Consider the following 26,365-nt stretch of genomic DNA (forward strand, 5'->3'; position numbering starts at 1 on the left):
GTAATCTCTCTGGGCTGCTACAAAATTACACCCCAAAGGGGGTCATATTCAAAGGCATTTCCATGGGTAAAACTGTGCTTTATCTGCAGAAATGGCCTGTAATCAAATTCTCCATCTGACATATGGGTAAATGTACACAGATATATGCTCTATGCACATAAATTCACCAGGATTGAATTGAGGCTTTCGTGGCATTCTGGGGCCATATTTGGACTTACAACCACACCCTTTTGGGATTTCCAAAAATATGCACATAAATGTTCCAGAAACTTTCCAGCATACAAACCTAGCAGGTGGTTTTGGCTGGGTAATTTTCAAAGGCAACACCTGTGTAAATTCCCTTTGACAACTGGTATAGTTTGTGCACATATTTCCTGACTATGAGGATTGCTACAAAATTACCCCCATAGCAGCTGTCTGCTAAAAGGGACCTCTTAATCCATTCTATCAACTCAGTTTCTTGTAGTATGTTGCATCAAGCCCTACTTGATCTCTGGCCATCTTACACGCTCACCCGTACCACTGCCCTCTGAATCTGTGCAAAGCAATTTTAAATTCTGTCCCTGTTTTGGTTAATGTCACTGCTGTCGGTAAAGCTATTCCAGGAACCAACTACTCCGTCAATACGGGAATATCACAGACATACCTTATAGGCTATTTCTACAGCCTCCTTCATGGTCTTATCTTTGTGCACCTCTAATTTATTCTCCATCATTATCTGTTTCACTGGATGCATGCAAAACAATTTTATCTGCAAAACAGAAGGAGAGAAAGGTACACAGATTATTTACACAGCCATTTTTGCATTCATGTAAAATTATGTTTTTTAACACTATGCTTCACTGGTTCTTTACTTTGTTTATGACTTGCGTATGCTGCAAGAACAAAATTTCAACATAGCTGGCCTCAGAGGGGAGGGTGTTGAAACAGTCCTTCCTGTTTATTCCATTACAATACAGTGCTATGCACACCAGAGAAATAGAACTTCTGACTACTAAAAATTATTGCATAAAATCTTTTAAGCTTCTTAAAAAGTTCCTTTCTCCATAATTAGCATTCAAATCATTTCCTTTCTGGCGATTCTCTCATTCCTGTGTGTAATATCTCAGCAGAGGGCCCTGCACATTCTGAGCAATCCTAAGAGGGTGCGAAAAAGATTAAGAGAACTAAAGGACATAGTCACAATAGAGAAAATACTATAACCAGGTTTATTTTTCTTCATGAAGCTAGGCACACCTGCGAGGAAACATTTCCCATAGCGTTCCAGTACTGCTTTGAGGCGGTCCCTCCAATGACAAGATAAAATAAAGTGCCACAGTATGCAAATCTCTAAATGATATTCTCAAGAGCCACAATATCACCAGACGACAGGATGGCTATTCTCCTTGGACGTCAGCCCCTGGAAGAATCATCTAAGCTCAGACATGCTTTTCTATAATAATGTGATAATACAACTAATCATGTAAACAAGTGAAAGCAGGAAGCTATGATCTGCAAGATACAGAACAGGCCGCTATAAGCAACACAAAGGTCTCAGTGTGACAAAGTGACAAGGCAGTGCTACCCAGATTCTTCCAATTTCCAGAGTCTACGGCTTCCTTTCTGTCCTAATATGCCAGAGGTGGCCAGCTCCAGTCCTCGAGAGCCACAAACGGGCCGGGTTTTCAGGATATTCACAATGAATATGCATGAAATTGATTTGCATACAACAGACGCAGTGCAATCAAATCTCTTTCAAGCATATTCACTGTGGATTTTCTAAAGTCCTGGCCTGTTCGTGGTTCCCGAGGACCGGAGTTGGCCACCCCTGTAATATGCTGTCGCACGCTTACAGTAAAAAATGTACATGTTTTATTATGGCAATGACCCATATATATTTATTTTAAGCCTTAAGTCTGTGCCTTTAAGTTTTCCACATCTTCAGATGCTCCTGCTACATTTACTGTATACTTTATGGAGGTAATTTTCAAAGTCACTAATATGCACAAAAATGAGCTTTATGCCCATAAGTGGCTCTTTAAAAATAGCCGGCAGGTAAGCATGTAAAAGTGCACACATAACCAGATTACACCTTTTATGTTCACTCGCAGTAGGCACTCGGGAGGGGGGTGGACCTGGAGGGGAGATAGGACTTATAGGAAAAACTGGTTCTTACCTGCTAATTTTCATTCCTGGAATACAACAGATCAGTGGGCTTTGCATCCCTACCAGCAGATGGAGGCAGAGAATAAAAACTTTTCAGGCACTTCTACATAACCGAGAGTGCCACTTGCAGTCCCTCAGTATTGACTGGTACCCAAGCCGAAGTAGAGCCAGATTCCCAACCTCCACAAACAACTATCCCCCACTAGGGCGAACACAGAAAACTAGGGTTGGAGCCCCCTGAAGCAGAGCCCTCACATCCAACTAAGGAACCGAAAACCTTTCAGTCCTCAATATCCAATTATGTTCAATATATTTTTTTATTGAGTGATGGCACAAGCAAAATATCAATATGAACTGTAAAGAATGTGAGTTACATAGAAACACTTTAAACACTTAGTAAAGTTCCATGAAAAACGGAACACTCTTTTTAGTGAAACCGCCTTAACCATCTATTCCAACCCAATTATATACAGAAATAAGATCTGCAGAAAACTATCGCAACTGTAAGAGTCTTTCGGAGTCCAGGGGCTGGGTCTATGGATTGATCTGTGGGATTCCAGGAATGGAAATTAGCAGGTAAGAGAACCAAGTTTCCTTTCCCGTTCATACCCCAGATCAGTCCAGACAAGTGGGGATGTATCCAAGCTCCTCTATACTAGGTGGGGCACCTGAAAGACCCACTCTGACACTCTCACCAAAGCTTGCCTCCTCTGGCCCCCGCACGTCCAAGCTGTAAAAGAACTTCAAAGCATACCCGTGTAAAATTCAGCATTCAGTGTCACTGGGAGTACAACAATAACATGTAACCAGCGGCCCCCAGGTACTCCAAGGCCTGCTCCAGAACCAGGTGACTCTCTGCTAAGTTCACCAGCCAGCCCAGAGATCGCAACATCTCCAGTACTCTCTGAATAGACTGACGACATTCCTCCTCCTCCTCCTCCGCTCAGATAAGCCAGGCGTCCAGGTACGGATGAACCTGAACTCCTGCCTTCTGGAGCGCTGCTGCCACCTTCATGAAGGTCCATGGAACTGTCGCCATCCGAAAGAAAGAGCCCAAAACTGGAAATGCTGCCCCAACATCATAAGACAAAAAATTTCTGATCATCTGCACGTGCAGTTAGGCCTCTGTCAAGTCCAGTGAAGCCAAAAGAAAGCCTCCTCGCCGGACTGCAGGTTATTACTGTCCGCAACATCTCCGTATGAAACCGGGGCACTCGCAGCGCTGCGCTGACCTTCTGCAACTCGAGTTTGGGTGGAAAGGTCCCCATCTTTTTTGGGAACCATGAAGAAAATAGAGTATCTCCCTCAACCCTGCTCCATTGACAGTACCGGAACGATCGTGCCGAACCTCTGCAGATGACTCAATGTATCCCGAACAGCCTCTCGCTTGCTGCGGGACACGCAATTCGACACCATGAAAGATTCCCTGATGGGGCGAGAAAATTCTAAAGCACCTCTAGGACCCACTGGTCTGAAGTGATCCTGGTCCACTCTTTGCAAAAGAGTGTCAAGCGCCCCCCCCCCCCCCCCGACAGCTTCCTCAAGAGAGTGGACCATCTTGGCTTCATGACCCACTCGTGGGTCATCTCCCTCCGCAATCAGGATCTCCTCCAAGTCAGACAAATCCCTGCCCCCATCAAGATTCCCATCTACCGCGTTGTCTGTCGGATCATCTCCAAGATCATCCCCTAGATCATACCCCAACCCATCCTGCAATTCATCAGGCTCCTCTGTGTCCTCCTGTCCAGCAAGGCGGTCCAGACCCAGATGGAGGAGCAGATCCCCCGACCTCCTGAGTGGGGATCCCTTCGGCTTGCCAACACAGGGACCGTTTGCCTCCCGCACTCTTCCTGGCCAGAAAGGCCTCGTGCATGAGAAGGACAAATTCTATGGAAAAAGCTTCTACCTCCCCATCCCCTCCAATAGGGATGGACTCCTCCAACTAGCCTCCCTTCCAACTTGGTCTGTATTGCCGGCAAGAGAGGGGGGAAGGGGGAGTCTCTGGGCTCCTGAGCAACTGTTTGATTTCTACTACGTGCTGTCTTTCTCCCTGCCAGGCTGCAACTCTCCCCAGAGCTTCCCCGTCAGGGCCTTGGGACAGGGTGTCCCTCCTAGCACTACCAGCTCCTGTGGAGGGTGTCCTGCAACACAGTCCTGGCACAGCACGGCCGAATTAAGCCGCCCGTGGCTGGAGCCACAGGCCCAACACACTTTCCCACGCTCGGAGGCTGGCGCCATTACACGCACACGCGGCTGAGACCGCCTGCCACAGGAAAACAAAATGTCAGCTCTAGCATGGCATCACCCACCCACTCGGCACACCCCCAATGTACTAAACACCTCCAGAACACAGCGATCTCTCAGCCTCTTCCTCCCCAATGGCCTTCTAAGCGATCACACAGCCCTCAGCCCTTCCAATGCTCGCTGCCCTTAAACTTAAAAAAAAAACAAAAAACAGCACCATCAAAAACAACAAAGGTAGTCAGAAGAAATACTTCCCTGCTGTTGGACACACTCCGGGGGAGAAGTCTTCAGTAGGAAAGAGGGAACCAGGGCCCCTGGTTTTCAGACCCCTAGATGCTGCGAGCCAAAACTGATTAGGGATTACCAATCCCCCGCTCACCTGGCTCAAACCTGAGGGATGGTCCATGAAGATACCTAACACCTCGGGAAGCGTCTCCTCGGATCTTCACTTCTCTTCCGCTCATCTAATGTAACTTTTTCTCATCTCAGACTGCAGGTTTGCACCTCTACCATCTGCTAGAGACAGAAATACTGAGGGACTGCAGGTGGCACACAGGGTTAGGGAGCAGTGCCTGAAAAGCTTTATTCTCTGCCCCATCTGCTGGCAGGGATACAAAACCCACTTGTCTGGACTGATCTGGGGTATGAACAGAAAGCGCAGATTTTGGATTTTCAGAAGTCTGGGAGTTCACTGCTAGAAACGGTTTAACTTCCTATGTGTAACTCATGTGCATACTAGGGGATTCTTCCCTAATATTTTCAAATGGATTTTAGGTGCATAAAATTTCTTTGAACGTTAGCAGTAAAGTCTGCATGCAGCAGGTTCGTGCAGACTTTACTGCTAAGCACATTGTTCTAAAATTACCCTCTATAGGTAACTAGTATGATTTCTGCATGGGGTTTTGAGAGAGATCAGCATAGTAGGGTCCAGATTTTATTTAGATTCATAATTAGAGAGTTCTCAGTAGAAGGAACTTTCAAAAATATTAACCATTCATATTACATTGGGAATAAAATATAAATCAAAGGGAAATGTGCAATTTAAATTAATTTGTTTCAACTGCCAACTAAGAGACAGAAGAAAGGCCATTTTTAAAAACAGGAGTGCGGTCATAATAAAACATGTTTTTATATATATATTTTTTTAAAACAAGACATAAGTTATACTAAGACAAAGCAGAAAGGAGACATGGGAATGAGACAATGTGGATGCAAAAGAAGTCAAGAAATAAGCAGGGTCATATTTTGAGAAATCTAGCTCAGCATTTCCCAACTGGGGCGACTTCCGACCTGATCAGGCATGCCACAGAAAAGTCACCACTGCCTGCTGCTCAGATCCAGAGCAGCATGTGGGCTCTGCTCTCGGCACATCACAGCAACAAGAGATACTAGCAAGTGGCTCTTAAATGTGTAGGAGCTCCTTTCTGAGAATGTGTGTAATCATGCACACCTCGTCTTCCCAGCTATAGCATGAACCCTGGAGACGGCGCTGGGCCCTTCTTTGTGTAGTTCCCACTTTGCACACACCACTTCCTCATCTTCCCCCCCAAGGCTGAACGAGACAGGGAGAGCATGCATTTAGCAATGGATGTGACTCACACTTGAGTGTTGGCAGCAGCAGAGTGGGGGAGATCTGGCAGTCACACGCGGCAATCGTTAACTAACCGAGCCAGCTGCCGCACCACACAGACGTTTCCCTTTGTGCTGGGTTCATGTGTGTCTCTGTCCCCTCTCTCCCCCTCTGTTTAAAACTTTGGAAAGAGACTGGTGAGGTTTTCAGTGCTTCCCTAGCTTTTCTTTTTGATCCATGCAAGTCCTTTCCATGTCCGCACTGCCTGCTCTGTGGAGGCTGGTGTGCCAAGCAACAGTTTTGTTAATGTAAGTGTGCCTTGGGCACGAAAAGGTTGGGAAACACTGATCTAGCTAATAATGCTGTTTGATAGCTATTTCCCAAAATGCACTCTGAACATTAGATGTTATTTTAGTAGTAATGCAGTTGTACCATTTTTCTCATGCATATTTACAAGCTTGGTGCTGCTAACCTTGTAAGTGTCACGTTCAATTTCCCGCTGCCTCTTTTCCTGTTCTTCCAGCTCCTTTTCTCTCTGTACCAAGCGCTTAATATGGTCTGGATAGTCACTCACTTCAAGAAACTCTATAATGTTAGATCACAGATTCTTAAAATGCTAGTGTAGGATCAAGTAAAATAGACTAACCTACAAGTAAAACACTCCCAATTTATTTGCTCAGTATATTTATGACTAACTGTTCCACTAAGGGAGAAATTCTCAAAGTGTTTGCATTGCATTGGGATTAAAACCATGCATGCTTTCAACTCGTGGGCTCTGCACTAATTCCGAAAGCAAGATATATGCATGCTTTTGCTTTGAAATTGTCACGGCACGAAGCACACACAGTCACTGCCACCTGTTTTTTTCTGCAGGTATTTTGTGGAAAAATACATGCAAAGAATTTAAAAATAATCTATGTGCCTACTTTTCCTTCTCTGAATTAAACACTGCCCCAGGAAGACCTCCCCTCAATGAGACAAATTTTGCATGTAGCCACATTGAGGGAAGGCAATTTTCAGCAGTCGATTAATGCAGATAAAGCAAAGTTGCTTACCTCTAACAGGTGCTCTCTGTAGACAGCAGGAAAATTCAGCTGTGTTATGTGCCATTATTAAAAAGTATAGATTCTGATATTTATAGGTAAAAACTCAGAGCAAATGTTTAATAAATTTAGTTATATATAGCATTAAAATTCATAACATTCCCATATTTATGAATCATGCATACAAATACATTACAGCAATATGGTCAAAGAACAATTAGCGCTATTCTGAATGTTTAATGCGACATTAAATAGGCAAAGATTACAAAGAATCAAAGCCAAAGCGAAAACTTCCAGAAACTCATCTGAGAAACAGAAAAGCTGAAAGGGAACATTTAACAGAAAGACTACAGGACCCATCAAGTGTCCCATTTTCCCTTCCTTCTGCACTGCTACATACACCTCTTTATCCTTTCCTTATAGGGAAGCCATTCCATCCCCTTTGTTATTTTGGTCACCCTTCTCTTCACCTTTTCCAGGACAGCTCTATCTTTTTGTGAAATACGAAAACTAGAACATAATCTAGGTGCAGACTCACCATGCGGTGATAAAGAGTTATTATGATATTATGATATTTTGTATATAGCAAAATATTATGATATTTTGTATATAGCATTTAATTTGTATATTTATTTATTTATTTATTTAAGGTTTTTCTATACCGGCATTCATGAAAGCGTTCACATCATGCCGGTTTACATGAAACAGGGGTGTGAAGAACAAACCAAGAACATAACTAAACGTGATGAAGAGATGCAGTTACAATTAACAGGGGCTGTAAACTGGGAGGAGGAAAAATAGAGAGAGAAAGAGGAGGTTAATTATATACAATAGTACAGTATATATACATAATCCGAAAAATATAGTTGCTGAGTGGAGTCTTTATTGTTTAACCGTTTATTGTTTAACCGTTTATTGTTTAACCGTTTAACCGTTTTTTGTTTAAACCGTTTATTGTTTAACCGAGTCTATATTGTTTAACCGTTACTATTCTATCCTCTCTCTTCCTCCTTCTCCCAGTTCTGCTATCCCTGTTAAATGTAACTGCACCTTCTGTCACCACAGTTCCAGTTTGATGTATATACTGCACTCCTGTTTTATGTAAACCAGCAAGATATGTTTTCATGATTGCCGGTATATAAAAACCTTAAATAAATAAATAAATAAAATATTATCTTATATTCTCCATTCCTTTCCTAAAAATTTCCTAACATTGTTTGCTTTTTTGACCGCCGCCACACACTGAACAGAGGATTCCAAAGTATTGTCCACAATGATGCCCAGATCCTTTTCCTGGGTGATAACTCCTAATGTGGAACCTAACCATATAACTACAGCGTAGGTTAATTCTCCCTATGTGCATCACTTTGCATTTGTCTACATTAAATTTCATCTGCCGTTTGGATCCTCAATCTCCCAGTCTTGCAAGGTCTTCCTGCAATTTCACCACTCAGAGTCATATTTGTAGAAGCCACAAAATTATCACGTCACTCGCTTTCTCTTTTCCAAATTGTTTATAAATATATTTAAAAAGCACGTCCCAATACAGATGCCGGAAGCACTCCACAGTTTACCTTTCTCCACTGAGAAGCCTGACTATTTATTCCTACTCTGTTTCCTTTCCTTTAACCAGTTTGCCAGACAGAGCCCTTGATCACTGTGGCTTTCCTGAGAGGGTAGTGGACTGGTCTGGCAGGACTAGAAAGGAAATGAACATACAAGTTTAAATTTCATCTTTTTTTTTATCATTCATGCCAGACCAGTCCAAAAAAGTGGGACATACCAAAACTCCACCCAGACATGGTAGAAGCCATAATAGCTCTCATGAGTCCTGCATCCAAGGCATAGCCTTTCCCAGCATGCAAACACACACTGAGGTCATTACAGTAGGGATGTAACAGAGACAAAAGTGCTGCCCTGCCATTATCCTCTGGAAAGACAAGTTCTGCCTACAAGGAGTCCTGCACCCTCATCAAGTGGGCTTGACGGCCCTCTGGGACCTGCAAACTCTTGCTAGAGTAGGTCAAAGCGATTCCTCCTAAAATTAATGCCTTAGAAATAACTGTGCTTTATGTAAGACACATCAAAGATCTATCCAATAAAAAAATGGTCACCTATCAACATCTCATAGATCGTCAACAGACTTGAGAATGGCCTTTCCTGTCCTGGCCTACATTGTTCTACTTTCTCATCATCATAACTGAGAAAAGCCTGATTCCAGCAAAAGTGAAACACTACCTCCTCCTTAGAAGGAGGACAGTATGATAGTTTCGTTAAAATGACCAAAGGTGACCAAGAAGACTGACTTCAACAAGACTCAAAAAGATACCCTATGAGACTTGAGAAAGGGAGACTAGATCCCTTCAAAACTAAACTCAGGTTCCAAGTTGAGTAGACTTACATTCTTGATTCCCTAGAAGAAAGTATCCTTTGCAAAAGTATGTCCCTTCAAGCAAGCCAGAGTCAGTCTCTGCCTTCTGTGAGATTTGCAGGTTATGTTCTCATCCCAGTCTCTTCTAGAACAACAAGACTGAAGGAATGGATCCCTCAAACAGAAATATTGCCAACTCTGTAAACGGGACTCTAAGAGGCTCCAAACTCTAATTCTGGTCCTCTTTCATGCCACTGGAAGCTGTACCTAACACTAAGTGTCCTCATTATGTAGCTTGGTCCTCTCAACAGCTAAGGTTATAAACACTAAAAGATTACTTCCATTTCTTCCACCCTAGAAGAATCTTCTGACCGGGCAAAAGGTGAAAGAGAACCTCCACTTGCACTTTCAGAACTCAGTCTAGAGAATGTCCAGGCTCTTGGTTGGAATACATGCAGAAGATGGAATAGTACTCATGGTTTTACAAGGATATCCAAATCCCTGGGGTCTTACTTTCTATTTTTGGCTGAAAATCTTGTTCATCTTGGAGCTTCACCAGGCTGATCTGAAATCCACTTGTGTTGGTGCCCCACTGGACTGCTAGTGGGGCAGAGTTCACTTCTGCCTGTCCTTACACTACCGGGTCTCAACAATGTTAGCTCAAAACATTTGTACATATGATGGTGATGCTGGCCAAGTCAGTTGCTATAAGGGAATTCCATCCAGACCAAATATGACTCACTTACCAGAGTACCTGAGGGCTACTAGATTCATTCAGCTTGTTCCCCTCAGCTAATGGCATTACACAGACTACCACCACCCAGACTCAATCTACTGAGTTACAGGTCAGGATTTCTGGAACAATAGATGGCTAGCTCTGGCCCTCATACTAGACCTAGACCAACTGGTATTCCACTAGGATGCCTGCCTGGATCATAATTCCCCTCATAACTTATAAAGCTCACATCTACAATGCAAAGCAATCATGAAGGAGACTACAAATCCATTCCTTGAAGGTGACAACTATGAAAAGCCACCTGCTCAGGATTCTTCTAACTTTCAAAGAGACAGGGAAAGTAGCCATTATTTTTTATTCATGTATTTACTTGATTGCTATTTGATTAAAGTCGTCAAGGCCTTGCAGCACTGGACTATTGGATATCACTCAGAGGAGTGAAATGTATGTAAATCTGTGCCTAAGGTACATCTTTCAGGTGCCTCTCCCAGGAGCCTAGGACCTACAAAACAGATCATGCTCAGAGTGGTTAGGGAGCAAGAGGGTCTGGGCACCTTCATCCCTTGAAGGCTTTAAGACCATTTTCTTTTTTGGATTATGAGAGGCTTTCTCTATACGTCAGACTGGGAAGGACTAATTGCTGTTCAAGATAATCAGCAGTCAGCCTAGAAGGCTCTGCGCCTGCATAACCCTGGCTACAGTTTAACAGCTTTCCTGATCTGACTCAGTAGTCAGATGTCTGATTAAAGGATCATATCTCCAAGGACCAAGTGAATCTCAGCCTTACCCTCTCTCTCTCTCTCTCTAAGAGATTAACAGTCCTTTGGAGTAATCCTGGAAATTTAGGGACCAAAATTCAGAGGCCGGCTAAGGGTGCTTATTGGAAGCCTCTCCAGTCTCTCAATTTCAGTCCTGGTTGGGGTTGTTTCAGAGGCTACAAGCAATCTGAGCAGGCAATACTCTCCCTTCCTCAGGGATATACTACAGAACAATAGTTCAGCTACTGTGTACTTGATAAGCTCCCTCACACTGACTCTTGGAACCTTCTCCTTTGGGTGGTCAGACGCCACTTAGGGTGACTTCCTTGTCACTCTCACTATAGGCTTTTGGGGGGGGGGGGGGTAATGGCATTATGTTGTTTTAGGGCCCTCTTTCTCCCTTGAAAAGAAGTCAAGGGCATCAGATCTCTCAAGTTCTCCTATTCTTTGAGTTCCTATGCAGATGACTTCTTAGGCAGTTCCCCACATGGATATACTGGGGCATTCCCCCTCATCTCCTCTGGATTTTACCAGATGTTTCTCACATGCATTATCCTGGAACTATTAGCAACAACTATCAGGCTGTCAGGCTAACCAGGACCCCCGGTACCTGCTGGTCAAGATATAGTAAAGACCACCCTATGCAACAACTATATTCCTGGGGGATCCTAAACAGGTCTAGCAGAATTCGAGGATAGAAAATTAACAGGTAAGACTATATTTCTCCTTCTTTTTCATCCTGCTAGACCAGTTCACACATGTGGGAAGTACACAAGCTTTTCTAACATGGTCGGGAAGAAAGGGCTGTTCAGGAAATGCCTGCCCCAAAAGCAGCATCTCCCTGGGTTGGATATCTAACCTTTAAGGTGCAGTGAACGAATGGAATTAAACCCAATGGCCACCTTACAAATGTCCTCTTGAGAAACTGCTGTAGACGCTGCCTCAAAGGAAGCCTGAGCTCTCAATGAATGACCATGAAGTCCCTCCAGAGTCTGTAAACCCTTTAGCAAATAATCAGCCCTTTGATCCACTTAGAGAAAAAAAAAAGTCTGAAAGCACTTCTCTTTTGCAAGAACTGCCAAACAAAATAAATAACTTAGACTTCTTGAAGGAACTAATCAGCTTAGATTTCTGAGAAAAAACACGGTGAACATCCAAAAGAGTGGGAAGAACTATCTTTTCTATCTTTACCTTGACCACTCTCTTTCGGAATATTGAGAGATTTTGCCTGGTTAAATGAAAGGGCAGCACCAAACGGAAGTTACTGACCAGTCCAGCATCTGCTGCAGACAGAGAATATTGGCAAGTGCCTGAGCTATACCTCTTCTTATAGCAGTATAGATGTCACTGAAAAGAGGTGGTCCTCTGTTTCCATCTGCTGGCAAGATGGAATAAACTCATACGTCTGGACTGGTCTAGCAGGATACGGAACTATTTTGCTAATAACCACTGGTGTCCCCACAATGTGATGTATTATAGCTGAAAATCTGGTTTCCTACAAGCAGTATTATGTTATTAGTTCTGCATCAGTGTCATGTATGCTCTAATTCTTCCTTGTGTAATTAAACCTTTGCACATTATGGAAAGAAAAATGGAACAATCCTGATTTCTCAGTTAACAGGCCAACTATAAAGCATGCCATGAACTTACTTGCATTTTTTGCTGGATTCTTCAACCTATATATGAGCATGTATGCATTTGTAGAGCTAGAAAGAGAAAAAATATTAAGTTAATGTGCTATAACAGATTGACAATGTCCTCAATTTTTTTCCATTGAAAAGGCTGCCATTTTAATCTACTTACAGCTCTGCACAAACCAAATACAGAAAATTAACTAAAATACTAGAATCTACGCATAAAATCCATTTTGTATTCTAAAATTCTTAAAGTGCAAACTACTGCTACGAAATTAAAAAGCAGCCTTTAGAGCTGATGCATTGTTTTTAAATTGCACTTTACTTTTTGTTTTGCTTTTTAACTTACATTTTTTTAAATCTACAGCATGAAAAAAAAAAATAAAATATAAAAATACAAATTCAGAGCTTCAGAATTGGCCTTGGGACATTAAGAAAATCCCCCATTATATTCCCTGTTTTAAGTACTTTCCATTTATTCAGTTCAAAATTAAAATCGCAGACCAAAATGCTTTGAGAAAGAACAAATAACTTTTCCCTTGGGCTATTTTAGAAACCACAAACCTACATTAGACAGCAACTTTCATAGCTTGCTATCTGCAAAATGAGCCAAAATATTCAGAGACAAACAAGATCATGCAGCTTGACCTGGAATATACCCCACATGCAAGACAAAACCAGTTCTATATGAAAGACACTTGAATTTCAAATTCTGAACTGGTTTGATTGAAGGTTTGACCACATCACTTTTAAGCAGTAAGACCAGGCATAAGGCACTAAACCCTTGAGGAATTTATGGGATTTTTGTGGTTGTTAAGAATGAATTTTCCCTTCTCTTCCCCCATACTAAACTGGTAATCTTCTAGTTTTTTTCCCCCAAGATGACATCATGAGTGACCTAGCACCTCTTTATAGTGATGTTTTGTAGCTAAACTCTCCGATGAGACTACACCTCTCAGCACTGGCTCTTGAACCAGCATAGATCACTCCTGCAATGGCGAGCATCTTTTTCTCCGCGGGCCGGCTGCATTATCCATACAAAATGTTCGAGTCTCAATAGCCCCGATGGGCAGGACGACCGAACAGTCATCTCCCATTTCACAGTGCTGCAGCCAAACCACAAGATCAATTCCCTTTATGAAACTAAAATGCTTTTTAATTTGTGTATTTCTCATTTCTCTTATCCTCATTAAGTGTTAAGGGAGGTGCAAGGAATGGTTGTATGCTCTGGATACTGCTTCTAGAATATCTTTTTTATTTTACTTCACTATATCTTTGATATAGTCCAATCATTCTGTTTTGCTTGCTTATTCCAGGGCATTCTTAAATTAAATGGTCTGGCTATCTTATATTGTCTAATATATTGTAATACCATTTGTAAGCCTATTCTGTGCCAAATCTCTTCTAATTCTTTCTTTTTAAATCACTCCAAATTCTCACTCTCAAGCATCTCTTAATTTCTATTCAAGAGTTGAAATTTGTGTTCGACACTGACAGCATAATGTTGGTATAAAGATAGCTTTTGATAAAGTTGGTTCACTATTCCAGCCTTATAGAGGTAAGAAGATTACTGACCTTGCAAAGGCACTAGAATAGTAGCCTCGGCTTCCTGAAGACCCACCATACGTTTTCTTAATATCTTCTTGAGTTATCTATCCAGAAAAAAAAAAAAGAAAAACATACATACATTATAAAAAAACCAGTAGAACAAATTTACCTGCAATACTATATAAATAGAAAATACTAACAGCAGTCAGTTTCCACAAATAACACTGAAAATGTAATGTTTCCATTCCATAAATAATTTACTGTAACTGGACATTTTTATGGTATCTTTTCTCTCTCAACATTGCACAAAGTGATCTTCCTCAGTCTGTATCTAGAAAACATGACCAATTCCCTCCCTTTCTACCCTAGTTTTCAAAAGTGTCATTTCCGTGACAATCATGTAAACCCTAACATACAGAAGACTCAAACTCAGGCATCCCAAGTGACTACATATAGTTATACTATTAAGCAATAGGGCCAGATCAAATGTGATTAAGTTTATGAAAAAATGTATATTACATACAGCAAGGAGTTATGACTCGAATACTATGGTTTACTTTTAGCATACAGAGCACACCAGGCATCTTCTCTATGGTCACACTGGCAAAAAAAAAATGACTGCCTGAAGTCACACACAGAAACAAATTTAACACTCCACTCCTGTGACTGCCCACAAGGAAATGTGGCAGACGTGACTTGGAGGGCCACTGAAAAGCTTCCTACAGGACCATCTGGAAGTTACTCAAGATACTCTCCTAGACACAAAACTTTCCACTGTACTGAGGCAGATCATGCAACTCCCCTCAGTCTACCACCCATTAATTGAAGACGGCTTCTGCACAGTGAAATATCTTTCTGATGCCAGCTCGTGAGAATCAAAATGTGCTCCCTCAATGGAAAGAAATGAATACTTTTGCAAATGCTTTAAGCACTATAAGTTAGAAAATTTTCAGGGCTTGTGTTCCCAAAGCCTGCTCTTTCATGGACACTCTATGTGACTTTAACATAGTCATTAGTTCCATGTGCCTTGATTTACAAAACTGCGAAATAAAAAAAAAAGTCTGGACTGTAATTGCCTTTTTCTTGGAGGACTGGAATGTAAAGCATTACAGTCAGCACCAAAGAGATCATACAGATATTTAATAATGGAAAGCGCACAGAAGAGACAGATATGCACCCAAAGACTCATTAAAGAAGCATCTACTACTATTTGCTCACCCTACTAACATGTTGATCATTGAAACTGTACCACTGTTCATCATCAAATGATTTTATGCAGGCATAGTAATGGCCTCCAGCAGCACTTCCCGAATGGACCATAACTGAAAAAAGTTCATATGGTGAGGAATTCTAGAAAAAAAAGACAAAACCAACATATCAAAAGAAGAAGGGACAATATTTCACATACACCAACAACAGTATTTAGATTATAGTCCTACCCAAAGACAAATATACATCTTTAATCACCTGAATCTCGTAAAATATAAAACGCTGAGAGCAAGGCATAAAATTTCATATTCAACTGCACCAAGCAAAAAAAAATAAAAATAAAAATACACTCACCAGACTCGCTTGCCCTAGGATTAGTAGAAGGGGGGGGGGGGGGCCTGGTGGAATTCAGTATTTTCTGGTACTGTGACAGTAGCATATATCATCATGTGACAGATGCAAAGATCATCATGCAGGCCCTAATGCACCTTTCGGACAATTAGGTGCCCTAAGGTGAAGGAAACAGAAAGAGTCCTATCTGGTTGGTGGCAAATACATGTAGCTAATGTGATGTCTGTCACTCTTATGTGACCCAAAAAATATCACAATGCCTCACTTCCTCTCTTGCCAAAGTTATTTTTCCCTTTTTCTAACTCCCTCTCCCTACCACCATCTTTCATGCCTTCAACTCCTCCCTCCTCTTGCCTATCCCCCCCCCCTAGGTTTTCCTTCTGCTTTTCCTCCCTACTTTACACCCTCTTCCCCACTCTTTCCCCTGTTGCTCTCGTTCCCTTTGGTTCCCCTACTTGTACCTCTTCCTCTTGCTATCTCTCCATGTCTCCTCCCATCTACTCACTTTTTCTCGCTCACCCTTTCTTCCTTTTTTTTTTTTTTTTTTTTAATGTGCCAGCACTCCACAGCATGCAGGCAGCAGAAGAAATGTCTTAATTCATGGAGAAACACTGCCTTCCTCCACTGTGGCTCTCTCTCACTGTACGGCTGGTATAATACTGATGAGTTACTCATTAACCTTGAATTTCTGGTTGCTATTGGTGAGCTGGCAATCAGAAATTTCATGCCCAGCTATAATACTGCATTGATTGGAATATTAATCTTCTGCAAAATTATCAAAAACCTAAAGACCTTCAGGACATCTATATTTTTAGATTAATCAGAAGATGCCTGGTGATGTAAAGGGACCTAGTCATCAACCTCCTCTTGTTCCAGGGAATACTTGGCCAACTTCACCAGATTGCCCTGAATATTTATTACCACATCTTATTAAGAATCATGAGACTGCATTTTTGTAAACCATATATGTTATCAATAATATAAACCGCTCTGATGTTTTTTTTATGAAAGTGCAGTATATCAAATAATGAAAACACAGTCATTTATAACCTTGCAGAATATATCAACAGTTTCAGAAATTATACATTTTTCAGAAAAACAATATATACAAAAATATAGGAGTAATTACTTACCTGATAATTTTGGTTTTCCTTAGTGAAGATAGATGGACTCAGGACCAATGGGTTATGCTCGCCTGCCAACAGATGGAGACAGAGTCAGGTTTCAAAGCTGTTGTCACCTTAGATACACCCCTGCAGTGACCTCAGCCCTTCAGTATTCTCTTCAAAAGCCATTGTGGACATACTATAGAAAAACTTGATTGAAACCTGATTAAAACTTGATTAAAAATGAATTGTAACTGTACTCAACCAAGCGCTGAATCCCAGCAAGATTATAGATGCCCTGATCTAGGGAATGGGCGACTGTTTACCCATAACCTCGTGGAATGGTATTCAGTTCACGGACGATTCCTTGGCACCATTCTTGGGCAGCAGTGGGCGGGATGCTGAGTCCATCTGTCTATACTAAGGAAAACGAAATTATCAGGTAAGTAATTTCTCCATTTCCTAGTGTGTAGCCAGATGGGACTCAGGACCAATGGGATATACAAAAGCTACTTCGATTGGGGTAGGAGGTTGCCCGTAGCCGGTTAGCACCCGCCCTTGCAAAGGCTGCGACCTCTTGGGCCTGAACGTCCAGGCGACAGAATCTGAGGAAGGTGTGTAAGGAGGACCACGTCACAGCTCAGCAGATGTCGACGGGCGACAGCAGTTTAGCTTCCGCCCAGGATACTGCCTGAGTCCTAACGGAATGGGTTTTAACCTGAAAAGATAATGGCTTTCCTCCTCTACATAGGCTCCCGTGACCACCTCCTTGATCCAGCGAGCTACGGCATCTCACAAAGCTGGTTTGCCCTGTCTCCTTCCACCGTGAAGAACAAACAAGTGGTCCGTCTTGTGCACCAGTTCTGAAACTTCCAGATAGCGCACCAAAAGCCTACTGATGTTTAAATGGCAGAGGCGGCAGTATTCTTTCTTGTCCTTGTGTCTATCTAGGGATGGTAACAAAATGGACTGATTCAAATGACTCAGAGACTACCTTGGGCAAGAAGGATGGAACGATATTTATTTATTTATTTTAATTCTTTTATATACCGACCTTCATGATGGGAGTCATATCAAATGAAGTTGTAATGCTCCTGGAGTCAACCGGAGGAACGGTTCCCAACATGACAATGCCTGTAGTTCATAGATGCGATAAGCTGAGCATATCACCACCAAGTAACCGTTTTCAGGGTTAACAAGCGCAAGGAAAAATCACACAGCAGTCAAAAGGAGGGCCCTGCCAAGAACTCTAAAACTAGGATTAAGATTCCACAAGGGAACCGGCCACCGAAGGGGTGGCCGGAGGTGTTTTACCCCTTTCAGAAAACGGGTCATGTCCAGATGCGCAGATAGGCAGGTTCCTTTCACCTCGCCCCTGAAACAGCAGAGAGCTGCTACCTAGACCTTCAAGGAGTTAAGGGACAACCCTTTATTCAAGCCGTCCTGCAAAAATTCCAGGACCAGAGGGATTTTGACCATCCAAGGGACAATGCCACATTCCTCGTACCAGGCCTCAAATATTCTCCAGACCCGCAAATACGCTAAGGACATAGAGTACTTCCGCACGCGAAGCAAGGTGGAAATTATTGCCACCAAATATCCATGCTTCATCAGGTGAGCCCTTTCAAGGGCCAAACCATACGACAGAATAGAGTCGGATCCTCGTGAAGAATCAGACCTTGCTGGAGCAAGTCCCGGTGCGGTGGGAGGCACAGGGGGGGTCTCCACCAGACGCCTGGGCCAATCCAGAGCTACTAATCCCCTATGGCGATCGATCCTGCGAATGACCCTGCCCATCAGGAGCTACAGAGGGAAGGCATATAGTAAGTCCTCTTCTGGCCAGGTCTGAACTAGGGTATTGATCCCCAGGGACCCCTGATCTCTTCTGCGACTGAAAAATCGTGGAACCTTTGCATTGTGAGATGCAGCCAGCAGGTAGACTGACGGAAGGCCCCCAGCAATCTACCATCAGCTGAAAGGCTTTGGCAGGCAACACCCATTCTTCTGGATCCAGACTCTCCCTGCTTAGAAAGTCTGCTCTGAAGTTGTCTTTTCCTGTGATGTGGGAGCAGAGATCATCTGTAGATGGAATTCCACCCATTCCATAAGGAGATCTATCTTCAGCGATACCTGCTGGTGCTTGGTTCCCCCCTGGCAGTTGATGTAAGCCATTGTTGTTGCGTTGTCAGACATAACGTGGACCACCTGACCCTGGAGTATGTGGCTGAAATGCAGACACGCCAATCTGACTGCCCAGGCTTCCAGGAGGTTTATGTTCCAGAGCTTCTCTTCCTTGGTCCAACACCCCTGGGCCCTCAGTTCATGACACTAAGCTCCTGCGGCTCACGTCTGTCATGAGGACTAGCCAAGTTCGGCGGGGACAGACTCACACCCTTGCCCAGGTGAGCTTCCTGTAGCCACCACTGGAGCCGAGAACATACTTCCATCAGTAGGTGGAGGCGAAGTGAATAGTCTTGAGACAGCGGGTTCCAACATGAAAGCAGGAAGTGTTGAAGTGGTTGTGTGTGTGCCCTCACCGACGGTACTACCTCCAGGGTTGATGCCATCAAACAGAGGACCTGAAAATAGTTCCACACCTTGGGGTGTACCGCGTTCATCAACCAATGCAATTGGGATGTCAACTTCCTTATCTATGAGGGCAGGAGGAAGACCTTGCCCTGCTTAGTGTCAAACCGGCCTCCCAGATATTCCAAGGACTGGGAGGGCTTGAGACTGCTTTTGTCCATGTTTATGACCCAACCAAGCTCCTTAAGCAGTGATGTCATCCTGCTGGTCACCCAGAGACTCACTTCCAATGACTTTGCCCGGATTAACCAGTTATCCAAGTACAGGTGCACCAGGATTTCCTTTTTCCTTAGTGTCACCATAATCTTGGAAAATGTTCTGGGGGCAGTGGCCAGGCTGAAGGGCAGCACCCAGAATTGATAATGGCAGCCCAGTACTGCAAAGTGTAGGAAACACTGATGTTCTTGCCGGATTGGAATACGAAAGTATGCCTCGGAAAGGTCCAGGGAAGGTAAGAACTTTCCCAGTTGTACAGCCATTATCACAGAACGTATAGTTTCCATGCGGAAAGGAATTACTCATAGGTGTCTGTTGACATGCTTGAGGTCCAGGATGGGGAGAAAGGATCCCTCCCTTCTTGAGTACTTTGAAATAGATGGAATAACGCCATGTAATTTCCTGGGGTACAGGTCCTGGAATTATAGCCCTTAATTTGAGGAGCCTTATCAAGGTAGAATCCACTGCCTGCTTCTTGTGCTGGAAATGGCAAGCAAACATCATGAACATGTCCCTAGAAGTGCTGCGAAACTCCAGTGCATATCCTTCTTGTATGACATCCAGTACCCATTTGTCAGACGCAATCTCTACCACCACTGGTACAAGAGGGATAGTCGACCCCCTATCTCTTGCTCCGTGGATGGGTCAGTAAAACGTCATTGGGGAGTTTGGACCAAACTTGAACCCAAACCTGCCGCTCTCGGGCTGTCAACTCCAAAAGGACCAAGACCTCCCTGAGGGCAGAGACCTCTGAAATGTCAAGTTTCTGCAGGGCCGAAAGCGTTGGTAGCCTCTGGATTGGCCCCTCATAGGCGAGGGGCGCTGTAACTGCTTTGTCTTATTTTCTGGTAGCTGGGGCACTGGAGATTCACTCCACTTACTGGCTAGCTTTTCCAGTTTGCTTCCAAAGAGGAGTGATCCCTTAAAGGGCATCTTTATGAGGTTTCCCTTAGAGGTCACATCTGCTGACCAACTTCACAGGCATAGCTGCCTTCTGGCCGCTACCACTGAGGCCACTCCTCTGGCTGAGGTACGGACTAGATCAGAGCCCACATCCATAGCTTCTATGGAATATGCCCGAGTCATCTACCTCTCTAGAGAGGAGCAGGCACAAGTGAGCCACCAGGACACAACAGTAAGCAATCTGTAAAGTCATTGCTGTGTCGAAGGTTTGCTTGAGGATGGACTCCATCTGTCTATCATGTGCATCCTTTAAGGCCGCTCTTCTCTCCACTGGGATAGTTGTTCGCTTCGAAACAGCGCAGATCAGCACATCCACTTCAGGGAAACCCAGCCGTTCTCTTGCCGCCGTATCCAGTGGGTATAGAGCTTCTAATGCTCAACCCCCTTTAAAACTTGCTTCAGGGGCATTCCATTCAAGGTCAATTAACTTCTGGATGGCTTCCAGCACTGGAAAATAGCAAGAGGCTTTCCATAGACACACCAGAATGGGATTCTTCTTTGGTTTCATCATAGAGTCCACCCCCTGAACTCTTAGTGTCTTCAGGGACTGGGAAACCAGTGCCGGCAATTCATCTCTATGAATAAAACTTAACATGGTCCGATATGGCTCCAACCCTGGAGGGATTTCCACATTTTCCAAGGAATCTGGGTCCCCCTTCTTCATCCAAACTGTCTGGATCCCTGCCAGGGATACCCTTGGTGAGACAAGGCATGTCTTGAGGCCTGCCGATAGGGCTTGGAGAAGGAGACCCCACCGGCTGGGGTTCCATTCAGACAGGGGCAAGTAAAGCACACTGTGCCAGTACGAAGGCCTTGAAAAAAATTCTGCCCAAGAAAAGGCCACCGGGTCCATGCCTAGCTCAGGAGATACTGGGGTAGGTGCCGCTGGATTTCCTTCTTCCATAGAAGTCCCAGCCCCGGGATTACCCAGATTCGGGGTACTTCTGATAAAGGTTGTGGCTGACCCATCCTCAGAGTGCGAGGATCCGGGCTTAGTAAAGTCTGATGAGGCCAAATCTCCCTGAGCCTTCTCACAGTGCTGACATAAGTAAGAATCAAAGTCAGACTGTGTAGGCCTAATTTGACAGGCAGCATAGAGAGAATGGTGCTTATGTTTCTTTGCTGCCGAAGCCATTAGGGACGATAACTGCGTGTTCAGCTGGTCATTTTGAAATTTTGTGCACACAGATTTTGGGCGTCTAAGTGAGCTGCGGCGCCTAGAAAGATGAGTACGTGCGGATGTGTGCTATCTTGTACGGTTGAACGCTATGTTGTGTGCACACATATACGCACGGCATTGTGCGCTACTTTGTGCGTGCACGTATGCGCGCAGCATTGTATGTGATGTTGTGCACACAGCGTGTGTGCAGAGCCAGCATGAACGCAAGATTGCACCGCAGCGGCCTACCACACAGTGTGCCTACTGAGCCTGAAGCACGGCTTAGCCCACCGGGAGCCACTCAGAAGCCCACTTCTCCTTACCCCAATGGGATCAGGAATGATGTCAGAATGGCGCGCCGAGCAAGGAGACCAGAGGAAGTCTTACCAAAACCCCTCCATCGCCTCTGAATTGGATCAGAAGGAATCCTCTTCTCTCTCTCTTTTTTTTTTTTTCGTACCTCGGTGCAGCGCTTACTGGCTGAGTATAGAGATGGTCTCCGGCTGTGGAGGGGGGGGGGGGGGAGGGCTTTGGCCATCACCGTCGCGCTCGGCTTCCTGCACCTGCTGCCTTTCAGCTGCTTCGGCAGCGAAGTCCACTCCAGGAACTGGCTGCCAGACCAAGGCACATCTCTGAGGGATCTCGGAAATCACCTCAGGAATTCTCAACTGGGAGGAGGGATCTTTAGGTATCAATGCAGGAGAGCGGGGCTCAAACTTTCTCCAATTTAAAAGTAGAATTTCTTCTTCTAAACAGAACAGCGATCCTGATAGGGAAAGCATGCTCACATCTGCTAGGAGACGCAGAGATACTAAAGGGCTGAAGACACTGCAGGGGTGTATCTAGGGTGACGTCAGCTTTGAAACCTGACTGTCTCCATCAAGTAGCAGGGGAGCATATAATCCATTGGTCCTGAGTCCATCTGGCTACATGCTACCAAAATTATATATATTATATTTTACATACACACCTTTTTTCCCTAAATATACTATATCATCTAGGTAAAATTAATAGATAGAAAGCAACGGTGGATACATCCCTTGGCACTCCCATATATAATTTTAAAATTTAAACACACAAAACTATATTATGTTTGCAGGTATATTTTTTAAATAGTTTACCAAGTATAGTAATGTTATAAGCAAACTGGATACAAGAAAAATGCAGGACATTAAAAATTCATGAACAGGTATTACTGCATTTTATTTTATACAAAAAACACAGGAAATCCAGTCTCAATGCTTAGCCTATTCCCAGGACTCAAAACAGCAACAATCATACAGTCTCTCCTGTCCCTAACACACACACACAGGCTCGCTGGCTCTCACACACACACACACACAGGCTCTCACACACACACAAACAGGCTCTCACACACACACAAACAGGCTCTCACACACACAAACAGACCAGTCTTGCTTCTCAGTCACCAGTGTGTAGCAGTCTTGTTCCCCAACACCTTCTCCCCTCCCATACCACCAAACCCCAGCAATCTTGCTCCTCAACCCCTCTCTTTTCCCAAACCTTCCACCCCCCCCCCCCCCCAGCAGTCTTGCTCCCCCCCGCCCAATACGATGTCACTGCTCATGCTCACTGAACCTTTTTCTGCTCAACTCAAAAGCTGTGCCAGGACAGCGATCCAATGAGCAACAGCTGCATATACAGAACACTTCCTCCTACCACCTGCCCCTGGATCCACATGGGCACAGAAGTCAGTTTCAAAGAGGTCTCATCCTGGGCTCATACTCCTTGCTGGCCTGTTTTTCGCATGAGGATGAGATAGAAGGCAGTACTTTGCTTCCAGCCAAAGCAAGTTCCCGCCTTCTATCCCATACTGTACTGCTGCTTGTCAATCATCATGTCTGAACTGCCATTTGCCTGTTGTTCTTCCGATGGAACCTCCTCCTGGCTGTCATCTGGGGCACAATGTTCCCTTAGTATGCCACTGATAGAAGGCACATTCAGAACAGAATCAAATAAACCATTTGTCCCTGCAACTATGAGCATACAGTAGCATCTTAACATTCAAAAATTATTTGTGTCTATATAAATATATAGACAAATATTGCATATGTTGAACCACTAATATACATTATATCTCTAAGATACTTTACAGATACCGAAACATCTCTTTACACTTTTTAAACACATGTACACTAACATCATAATTTTTCGTATCACACACACAAAATCCTTGTAATCAAATTTCTCCTCTTAGAAATAACAATGAGCAGAAAAAAAACCTCAAAAAGTCCCAATAGTTAAACAATTCCTTTTTTAGCAGGCAAAATGTTCACTACCATTATATATATGCACACACATACATATATCTATATATATATAATTTTTTCTTTATAAGTACCTTTTCAATGCCCGACTTTAAGATCCTTTCAGCATTGCTACTACTTTCAAGACAGATTCCTTCATCAACTCCATCATCGTTGGAGAAGTCATTGCTCATCTGGTCGCTGTGACAACTGCCTTCATTCTCGGCTCCACTATCAGTGCAGCTCTCAGTCTGAGGGGACTTCTTTAGCAGAAGAGTAATGAATTAAAACAGTGCTCAAGATGATGGACGAGAAGCAAAACAGGAAAACTCATCATCCAAAAAAACAACTGAAGTCATGCGTTTGTTACACATGTTTTTCTTCCCTTAAGGGCACTAAGGGTACGTTTGAAGACTGTTACGACAATACACCTGAAACCAAATTCTGGAACATTTAACAGCATCACAGCTCGCTTTCTAAATGGGGATCTCAGAGACTGAAATTTACAAATTTGAGACTCAAACAAGAACTCTACCATTGAGCTAAAGGAATAGCTCTCCTGCAGTTTAGGCTGATCACTTTTTTCTCCCTCTAACCCATCAACCTTTCTTTTTAAAATAAGGGGGAAACAATTCGTATTATGTGCCATTATTAAAAAGTATAGATTCTGATAGTTATAGGTAAAAACTCAGAGCAAATGTTTAATAAATTTGGTTATATATACCATTAAAGTTCATAACATTCCCATATTTATGAATCATGCAAACAAATACATTACAGCAATATGGTCAAAGAACAATTAGCGCTATTCTGAATGTTTAATGCAACATTAAATAGGCAAAGATTACAAAGAATCAAAGCCAAAGCGAAAACTTCCAGACACTCATCTGAGAAACAGAAAAACTGAAAGGGAACATTTAACAGAATAAAACATTCAATGACACAGAAAGACTACAGGACCGATCAAGTCTCCCATCTTCCCTTCCTTCTGCAATGCTACATACCCAACTTGGCTTTTTCCATGCTTACCCACCATTAAGTATCTTCTGTGCTTGTCCCATGCTTTGACTGAATCTTGCTTATTATTATTACAAAGCACAGAGTGATGGGTAAGTTAGCTAATGTTAACAAAAATTAACATATACATGAAAATGAGGGTTATTTAAAATGTTTGGACTCTGGGCAATCAGTGACAAAGAGATAAAAGACAGGGTCAGTGCCTCTGGAATGGTAAGGAAATGCATTTAACCTTACCTCATCTTCAATATCAATGAATGGACTCATGTCTAGCTCTTCAGGAAAAGTCATACGATCATTCAATTTAATCCTGTGCATTGTGGTGTAATCAAAGTCAAACCTCTTCAGCTGAAGAGTCAATAGATATGGAAAATGCAAAAATCTTAGGCCCTGTAGAAGGAAAGTAACCCACACCTGAAGTTAATTTAAACCATATTCCAATAACTTCTTCAGCCCCATCCTTAAAATCTGTGATCACACAATGGAGGTAATTTTCAAAAGGATATATATATCCGTAAAACTGTGTTTTCCTTACAGAAATGGGCTTTTGAAAATTGCTACTTTTACGCACACAACTCCTTTGAAAATTGGCAATTCAGCTTTATGGAGTCTTAAAAGGAAAATTGGTTCTTACCTGCTAATGTTCGTTGCTGTAGTACCACAGATCAGTCCAGACTCCTGGGTTTCGCCTCCCTTCCAACAGATGGAGACAGAGACAGTTTCACAGCCACATAACCTGGTGTGTCACCTGCAGACCCTCAGTATTACTAAGTACTCAAGCTAAGATAGCAAAAAATTTATAATGTCCCTCAAACAAGCAAAGCAGAGGAAAGAGGAAAATGTATAACTGAGAACTCTCCAATTTTGGAACTTTAATTGTAAGGACTAACCAGAAACCTGTGCCATTCTTCAGAATCATTATAGTAAACAGGTCAGCGGACTCTCAAAATCTCCTTTCCACCACTGGGTAGGACTCTGGACTGATCTGTGGTACTACAGGAATGAAAATTAGCAGGTAAGAATCAAATTTTCCTTTCCCTGTACGTATCCAGATCAGTCCAGACTCCTAGGATGCACCAAAGCTTCCATAACTGGGGTGGGACAGTGAGAGTCCCGCTCGAAATACACTTTCACTGAAATTGTCCATGTCCAGAGCCTGGATGTCCAATCAATAGTGTCTGGCAAAGGTATGCAAAGACTTCCAGGTAGCCGCCCTGCAAATCTCTTGCGGCAAAACTAGCAGACATTCTGCCCAAGAGGCCACCTGAGCCCTTAACCCCTCTGGGATAGGACAACCGTGACTGATGTTAGTGGAACCAATAGCCTCCTTCAACTAATGCATGATAGTGGCCTTTGATGCCTTCTGACCCTTTTTCGCACCACTCCATAGCACAAAAAGGTTATCTGACAATCTGAAACTGTTAGTGACCTCTAGATACAAT

At 43.3% G+C, this 26,365-nt stretch overlaps 1 protein-coding gene across 5 annotated transcripts in view; it reads right to left on the bottom strand.

The window, feature by feature from the left end:
* USP47 (ubiquitin specific peptidase 47) overlaps window positions 1-26,365 on the bottom strand; it is a 147,593-nt gene that overhangs the window by 43,962 nt on the left and 77,266 nt on the right. For 4 of the 5 annotated variants that reach the window (XM_029583053.1, XM_029583058.1, XM_029583055.1 and 1 more), the window contains 7 exons: window positions 25,161-25,313; window positions 24,002-24,169; window positions 15,268-15,399; window positions 14,077-14,153; window positions 12,518-12,573; window positions 6,432-6,544; window positions 647-751 (listed from right to left, as the gene is read on the bottom strand). In XM_029583053.1, the coding sequence (XP_029438913.1) occupies window positions 647-751; window positions 6,432-6,544; window positions 12,518-12,573; window positions 14,077-14,153; window positions 15,268-15,399; window positions 24,002-24,169; window positions 25,161-25,313 (804 nt within the window). The remainder of the gene's footprint in view (window positions 1-646; window positions 752-6,431; window positions 6,545-12,517; window positions 12,574-14,076; window positions 14,154-15,267; window positions 15,400-24,001; window positions 24,170-25,160; window positions 25,314-26,365) is intronic. The other variant, XM_029583054.1, reaches the window with a different exon arrangement.

Source organism: Rhinatrema bivittatum, chromosome 17, assembly GCF_901001135.1.
Source record: "Rhinatrema bivittatum chromosome 17, aRhiBiv1.1, whole genome shotgun sequence".
In the NCBI taxonomy this organism is placed as follows: Eukaryota; Metazoa; Chordata; class Amphibia; order Gymnophiona; family Rhinatrematidae; genus Rhinatrema; species Rhinatrema bivittatum.